The 8,183-nt window shown below is 48.5% G+C and overlaps 3 protein-coding genes across 3 annotated transcripts; 2 read left to right on the top strand and 1 right to left on the bottom strand.

Annotated features, from left to right (window-relative positions):
* Positions 1-255: 255 nt before the first annotated feature.
* LOC148549290 (uncharacterized) lies at positions 256-1,263 on the top strand. The gene has a single exon (XM_088495713.1). It carries the CDS (start codon positions 256-258, stop codon positions 1,261-1,263), a length of 1,008 nt encoding a protein of 335 aa, XP_088351839.1.
* Positions 1,264-2,106: 843 nt separating this feature from the next.
* On the top strand, positions 2,107-3,723 carry LOC107611295 (uncharacterized). Its single transcript, XM_016313240.1, has one exon. The coding sequence runs from the start codon at positions 2,107-2,109 to the stop codon at positions 3,721-3,723; it is 1,617 nt and encodes a 538-aa protein (XP_016168726.1).
* A 756-nt stretch (positions 3,724-4,479) lies between these two features.
* On the bottom strand, positions 4,480-7,193 carry LOC148549289 (uncharacterized). Its single transcript, XM_088495712.1, has 5 exons — positions 6,936-7,193; positions 6,768-6,839; positions 6,397-6,613; positions 6,281-6,299; positions 4,480-5,389 (listed from the first exon to the last, which is right to left on the bottom strand). Exons 1-5 carry the CDS (start codon positions 7,191-7,193, stop codon positions 4,480-4,482), a joined length of 1,476 nt encoding a protein of 491 aa, XP_088351838.1.
* Positions 7,194-8,183: the final 990 nt, after the last annotated feature.

Raw genomic sequence — 8,183 nt, 5'->3', positions numbered from 1 at the left:
AAAACTGGAGCCGAACTGTTAAGCTAAGACAAGAACCCGCAGGGGATACAGGCAACCCCCCAACTTTCGTGGTCAACATCGTGGTCGGGCGCGACAGCCCCCCCAGATCCAAGTCGGCAGCAAAAAGGGATGCCCGCGTGCTCTCCATCTCGGCAGACGGTCCCGCCACCAGCAAAAGGCACCCCACAATATCCTTTAGCTCAGAAGACAAATGGTTCAATGACCTCCCCGAAAACCCCCATGGTAGTTACAGCAATGGTCAGAACAGGACTGGTTAGCCGTATCCTCACCGACACGAGAGCCGACTCTAACATCTTATTTAGAAACGTGTTCGACGCCATGGGGCTTAAGGAATCCGACCTCAAAAATCACCAACACGGAGTTATGAGACTAGGTGACAATTACATTAAACCCGACGGGACGATCTCTCTCCCAATCAGCCTAGGAACTGGTGACACCAGGAAATCGGTTATGGCAGACTTCGTAGTCCTCAGAGACTCCACTGCTTATAACATCATCCTAGGAAGGAAAACTATCAATGAATTCTCAACTGTAATATGCACCAAGTTCCTAACAATGAAGTTCATAACGTATAAGGGAACAGTTGGTTCCATAAGGGGAGACTTAGAGACGGCAGTCGCCTGCGACAACGCCAGTCTCTCCTTAAGGAAAGAATCTAAGAAAGCAGCTGGCGTATTCCTAGCAGATCTAGACGTCAGGATGGAGGACAAGCCAAGACCTGAACCAGAAGGAGACATGGAAAAGTTCCAAATAGGAAAATCGGCAGATCAGTTTACTTTCATAAGCAGGAACTTACCCCATGAACTCAAGGGCCCCTTCATAGAGATCGTAAGAGCAAATGGCGACCTCTTCACATGTACTCCATTAGACATGCCGGGTTTCGATCCCGAGGTCATGTTCCACCGGCTAGCCATAAAGCCCAAGGCCAAACCGGTAGCCCAACGGCGAAGGAAGATGTCGCAAGAAAGAGCCGAAGAAGTCGCCAAGCAAACAGCAGCACTGCTAGAAGCAGGGTTCATCAAAGAGCTCGAGTACTCGACATGGCTGTCCAATGTCGTCCTAGTCAAAAAAGCCAGTGAAAAATGGAGGATGTGTGTCGATTACTCCGACCTGAACAAGACGTGCCCAAAAGACTCCTTTTCCCTCCCCAACATTGACACCTTGGTTGACTCGGTGGCGGGATATCGTTTCCTCAGCTTCATGGATGCATATTCCGGCTATAACCAGATCCCGATGCACTGACCCGACGAGGACAAAATGGCATTCATAACACCAGGGGGCACCTATTGTTACAAGGTAATGCCCTTCGTACTGAAGAATGCAGGGGCCACCTACCAAAGGCTAATGAGCAAAGTCTTTCACGACCTCATCAGCAAGACGGTAGAGGTATATGTCGACGACATCCTAGTAAAAACAACAGAGCTGAACAAGTTAATAGACGACCTCTAGGCTGTCTTCAAAGCACTAAGGAAATTCAACATGAGGCTTAACCCACTTAAATACGCATTCGCCATAGAAGCAGGGAAATTTTTGGGGTTCGTGATAACACAAAGAGGGGTAGAAGCCAACCCGGACAAGTGCAAAGCCGTCCTCAAGATGACAAGCCCTGGGTGCATTAAAGATGTGCAAAGGCTCACCAGAAAACTCACGGCTCTGTCTCGGTTTCTCGGAGCCTCGGCTGAAAGGGCAATCCCATTCTTCAACCTAATGAAGAAAGGAATCACTTTCGAATGGACCCCGACATACGAAGAAGCATTCAGCCATTTTAAGAAGATACTCTCGGAGCCTCCTGTACTCAGCAAGCCCAGAGAAGGGGAGCCACTATATCTCTATTTGGCCGTGACTACGCAAGCGATGGTGGCAGTCCTAATCCATGAAGAGGACAAGGCTTAGCGCCCAATATACTTTATCAGCAAAATACTCCAGGGCGCAGAGATGAGGTACACCAAGTTGGAAAAACTGGCCTACGCTCTACTGATCTCATCTAGAAGGCTAAAGCAATATTTCTAAGGGCATACAATTATTTTGAGAACCGACCAAGCCATTCGACAAGTCCTCCAGAAACTCGACCTGGCAGGAAGAATGATGGCATGGGCAATAGAGCTATCCCAATATGATTTGCAATACGAGCCAAGACAGGCAATCAAAGCCCAAGCCATGGCAGACTTCCTTGTAGAAGTCACAGGGGAGACTCCCGACACACCGAACACACGGTGGAAACTCCACGTTGACGGAGCATCCAACCAAACGTTCGGAGGCGCCGGGATCATCCTCGAAAACTCTGCAGGAATAGCCTACGAGCAATCCATCAAGTTCGAGTTTCCGGTCTCCAATAACCAGGCCGAGTATGAAGCACTGATAGGGGGATTGATACTAGCCAAAGAAGTCAGAGCTTCGAAAGTGGAAATCAGTAGCAACTCCCAAGTCGTTACCTCCCAAGTAAATGTCAGCTACCAAGCCAGGGACGCGCTGCTACAAAAATACTTGGAAAAGGTAAAAGAGCTATGCAAAAGCTTCGAAAAAGTCACAATCCAGCACATCCTAAGAGAAAGAAACGCCCGAGCCGACCTCCTTTCCAAGCTCGCGAGCACCAAACCCGGAACGGGGAACAGATCCCTAATCCAAGGGCTGGCAACGGAACCTGCAATCGTCATGTGCACAACCCAGGTGCCAAATCCACCCTCATGGATAGACCCCATCTCCCAGTATCTAGAGCATGCGGAAACACCCCTAGATGAGAAGGAAGCACAGGCTATTAAAAGGGAAGCCCCCAAATATACAATCATACAAGGACAATTGTACAAGCGAGGGCTTCACCAACCCCTACTCAAATGCTTACACCCCGACCAGACGGACTATGTCCTAAGAGAAGTCCACGAAGGGTGTTGTGGTCACCACATCGGGGGAAGATCTTTAGCAAGAAAGATCATCCGAGCAGGATACTACTGGCCCATAATGATGTCGGATGCTCAGGAGTTCGTGAAAAGATGCAAAAAATGCCAAGAAAATGACAACCTTCACAAAGCACCTCCCGAAGAGCTCAGTCTAATGATGGCCCCTCGACCTTTCGCCCAATGGGGAGTCGACCTCTTAGGGCCATTCCCACCGGGATCCGGGCAAGTGAAGTACTTAATAGTGGTCATAGACTATTACACCAAATGGGTGGAAGCAGAACCACTAGCCAGCATATCCGCAGCTAATTGCCAAAAGTTTATGTGGAAACAAGTGGTCACTAGATTCGGGATCCCAGAGAGCGTCATATCAGACAATGGGACACAGTTCACCGACAAAAAATTCAAAGGATTCCTAGAAGGTCTAAGGATCAAACAGAGGTTCTCCTCAGTCGAACACCCCCAAACCAATGGACAAGTCGAAGCAGACAACAAAGTCATCCTAAAGGGGCTGAAGAAGCGACTTGAAGAGAAGAAGGGCTCATGGGCAGACGAGCTAGCCTCAGTCTTGTGGTCGTACAGAACCACCCCACAGTCATCTACCGGTGAAACCCCCTTCCGACTCACATACGGGGTCGACGCAGTCATCCCTGTCGAGGTCGGGGAACCAAACCCAAGGTTACTCCTCGGAGGAGGAAGTGAGGTGATCGAAAAGGACCTGGCCGACGAGACGACGCAAATGGCACACCTAGCAGAAGTAGCAATAAAGCAAAGGATAGCCCTAAGGTACAATGGCAAAGTACTGAAGTGAAGCTTAGGAGAAGGCGACCTGGTCTTGCGACGTAACGACATAGGACCACCAATCCCTGGGAAGGCAAGCTGGCCGTGAACTGGGAAGGACCTTACAGAGTAAGAGAAGCCCTCGGCAAAGGGGGCTACAAGCTAGAAAAACTGGATGGAAACGAGGTGCCGAGAACATGGAACATGGAAAATCTCAGGAGGTTCTACTCGTAAGAAGGGGCGACCACACGATCCGACAACCTCAACCCCCCTCCTATGTCCCACCTTTACATTCTCTTTCTATGTCTCTCTTTTCTACAATCATGTCATTTCCTTCTATTATCTTTCAATTAATTACACATTACATTATTTCCTTGTCTCAGAATCCTAACAATATGATAAGTTTACTTTTTGCAAAGTCTCAAATCGGAATAACAACCGAGACAAGAAAGGCGAACGGTCGACCTAACGGAAACCCGTAACTGATCACCCCGGGAACCGTAAGGGACCAAAAGAAAACAAATCGGCTCAAACAAACAACAACAAATAAATACCACGATAACGGTAAACCAAAAGGCCACGACGGCCCGAGCAAACAAAAAGTAAAAGCAAGGCCACGACGGCCCGAATAAAACCAGCAATAACCAAAACGGCAGTCGTAAATATAAGCAAAAAGAAAAAGTATTCGGTACAGCCAAAGGGCGCCTCATAATAGGCCCCAGAATAAAGAACAAGTTACAAAACAAAACAAAGAGCAAAGGAAACCGGGAAATATCCATCCAAGCGCTTAAAGAATGTCAACAATCTCCCCGGCCTCCACAGTCTTCATCGCACCAACTTGGGAGAGGTCAAGATCGGGAGCCAGAACGACCACCTGCAGCTTTATCCCTTCTTCAGTCAGCTTGACGGCCTCACGAGCCCCCTTTGCAAGCGCCTTGTTCCTTTTCTTCAGGGCAGCCATCTCCTGAGAAGCAGCCTCCGCCGAGCTCTCCGCCAACTTCAGCTTCTCCTCTAACTCCTCAACCCTCTTCTTCATGGCAGCAGTCTCACCACGGGAGGTATTCAAATCCTTCATCAAGGCCATATCCCGATCCACCAGCCTGTTAATCTCTTTGGCATCCTCCTCAGCCTTCTTCTCCTGCTCGGACAACTTCGTCTTCAGAGATTCCTCCCGAGATCGCGAGTTCGTCAAATCTTTTTGGGAGTTGCGAAGCCTTACCTCCATAGCATGATAGTTGCCCAAGACAGGCTCCACCTTCTTGGCGATAGCAGCAGCTCGGAGAAGACTACAGTAGATCCACCTGGCCTGCCCGGAAAGGTCGGCCTCATGAAAAAACTCCTCAGTGCCGGGGAGCAACTGGGACTCGATGAAACCCCCGGCATCGAAGTTTTTCTCCATAACCGAGAGCGCCTTCCCGGTATCTCGCTTCCTCTTCTTCTTGGATTTACCCACAACCTTCAGCTCATCGTCACCAAAACCAAAATCATCTTCAAAAATTTCTGTCTCCATACCATCGGACCCAGCAACCTTCTCGGGAGGAACAACTTTCTCCAGATGAGCCTGGTCGGCCCCGTCCACCTGACCACTGGCCTCCCCGGTTTTCCCTTGCCCCTGACTTGCCGTAGGGGTCGCCGAAGAGTCATCCTCACCCTCCTCGTTCCCCTTGATGAGATTCATCAAGTCAGCCAGTCTTCTTCTTGCCAGCCATGGAAACTGGGAGTAAAGAAAAAGAGAGATATAGTGGATCCCCTTCTCTGGGCTTGCTGAGTACAGGAGGCTCCGAGAGTATCTTCTTGAAATGGCTGAATGCTTCTTTGTAGGGGTGGCAAAACGGGTCGAGCCCGTCGGGCCGATCCGCTAAACCCGCTAAAAAAGGCGGGTCGGGTTAGGATTTGGAGCCCGCCAAATTAAAAAAACCGCCAAACCCGCACCGCTAAATTGGCGGGTTTTGGCGGGGCGGGGCGGGCCGAAGATTTTTATTTTTTTTTTTATTAAATAAAAGAGTGATTACTATTATAAAATTAATAATTATAAAATTTTTAAACACTTTTTTTCTTTTTTGTTTTTATTCTTCTTTTAGTTATTAACTTTATTTATTTTATTTTACAATTTCGTATATATGCTCAAATTATGTGACTTATTTTTTAAAATAAAGATGATTCTATTGACAAATATTATTTTGGACAATTTTATTAAAGTTAAAAATTAAAAAAAATAGTAAAAAAATTATATTATAATTTGAATATTTTTTATTTGTATTTAATTTTTTAATTATTATTTTTTGGTTAATTTTAATGAATTTTATTTTTCAAAAAAAAAAGAAGCGGGCTAGCCCGCCAACCCGCCAATCCGCCATAAAGTGGGGCGGGCTAGCATTTTGAACCCATTTTAGTTGGCGGGGCGGGCCGGTCCGTCCTGTTTATGGGGCGGGTTTAGGCGGGGCGGGTTGGGGCGGGCCGGCCCGCTTTGCCACCCCTACTTCTTTGCATGCCGGGGTCCATTCGAAGGTGATTCCTTTCTTCATTAGGTTGAAGATTGGGATTGCCCTTTCAGCCGAGGCTCCGAGAAACCGAGACAGAGCCGTGACTTCCCGCCAGCCATGGAAACTGCGAGTAAAGAAAAAGAGAGAAAAGGTGTCAACAATAGAAAATTAAAGAATAGAAGAACTCAAAGGAAAAAGGAACCCACCAACATACGACTGACCGGCCTCCCGGTCCCCCATCACCATACGAGGATTAAGGTTCTTCTCACCAAAAATGGCCAACAGAATATCGGCAATATTGCGATCTTCCGGGCTCAGCCAGTCATAAGATACCTTTATAAGATAGTCGGACCCCGCCCCAAAGCTCCAATAAGTCGGGATTCGCCTAGCCCCCTCAGTCGTAAGCCAGAAAGGCTGATGACCCTCGACCGGTCTAACCTTAAAAAAGGTAGATTTAAAGCCATGATAGGAATCCTCGAATAGGCCAAAGATCCTGCGCCCCTGTTGGACCCTAAAAGATATATATACCCTTCTTAGCCTTTCCCTGGCTAGAAGGGTTCGTAAGCAAGAAGATGTAGAGGAAGACATTCACTGAGATCGGCAGCTCCAGGTACTCGCAAACCATCTCAAGGCACCAGATGGAGGCCCAACTATTCGGGTGAAGCTACGACGGCACAACATCACAGCGATTTAATAAACCCATAACGAAAGGAGAAAAAGGCAGACGAAGCCCCAAGGTCGTGAACATGGGCTCGTAAACCCACAACCAATCAACAACTCGAGGAGAAGCCAAGTTCTTTTGGCAGACACGCTCCCGACCAGCAGGGACATAGACTTGATAGAGCGCCTCCTCGGGACCCCCTCCACACAAGAGCCCTGACTGTCGTAGTTTCTGGAGCCCCTCCTTTGTAATCCTAGAAGAAGTATCCCTCACATCGGAGGAAACCCAGGCGTAGTGGTCAACGAAGTCGGCTAGGGGGCGCTGAGCCTGACTCGAGGAAGCAAGACGCTCAGCCATACCTACAGCGGGGGCACCACTTAGTCAAGACGGAAAGTCGGAAACCCTCAAAACAGAAATTGAAAAGAGAACTATGAATCACCTTCTAGCCCCCCTATACTAACCCAGAAACGCAAGTAAAATGCAAGAAAATCCAGTGGCACCCCCTCTAAGAAGAAAAAGCAAAACGAAGAAACCAGGCACACAAAGCAAAAATACACGAAAACTGGAAATAAGCAACCAAAAAGGGAAAAAGCCATGAAAGCTTACCAGAAGAAGCAGAATCTGTAAGAAGCAGATAGGAAGGAAGATGGGGCATTGGGAGCGAGAATGATCGAAGCGACAGCAAGGAGCAAGAATGTTCGAAGCAGAAGCAAGGGCAGGAGCAGCAACAATGCGAAAGAATAAGAGATGAGGAAAAGGAAAAGTAAAGAAAAGAGGAGGTTACGAAATAAAAAAGGGGAGAAAAGCGTAACCGCCGAGCAAGAGCGCCAAAAGGCAGGGGCATATTTGCCATTTCACCCAAAATTTCAAATCAATGAAATGATGGCCATTTAATGCCCAGCGCCAAAACCAAGAAAGCAGTACAAAGGTCGAAGCGATCACGCGTGGGTGACACGAAACGCCATCAACAAGTTCCCGAAAAAGAAGAAAAGTTTGCCGCCTTGGCGAAAAAGACAAACGCGCCTAGCCACGAGCCTCAAACCTCAAGGCTGGCACGTTGGGGGCACTGTTATGGACTACCAAGTCCAGCCCAGGAAGTCGCCGGGTCGGGGCGCTGCCCCACCCAGGCCCAAACCTCCAGCGAAAGGGTTCCACGGGTCGATCCCTCACACCCGACCCAGGGCGCTACCAACTCCACCTAAAGCATGCTATCATGTGGGTCGATGTCCTCAGGGTCGGTACCCGGCATCCTGACCCGAAGTACGGGACGACCCGCTCACGTGGAAAGCAACAGCTCACAGGTCCTCTATCAATGGGCCTAGCCTTTAATGGACCCACTCAACATAG

Source organism: Arachis ipaensis, chromosome B8 (genome assembly GCF_059453495.1).
Source record: "Arachis ipaensis isolate K30076 ecotype BB chromosome B8, ASM5945349v1, whole genome shotgun sequence".
In the NCBI taxonomy this organism is placed as follows: Eukaryota; Viridiplantae; Streptophyta; class Magnoliopsida; order Fabales; family Fabaceae; genus Arachis; species Arachis ipaensis.
Note: the sequence above shows the minus strand (reverse complement) of the source record. Positions and strands in the feature narration are given on the sequence as shown.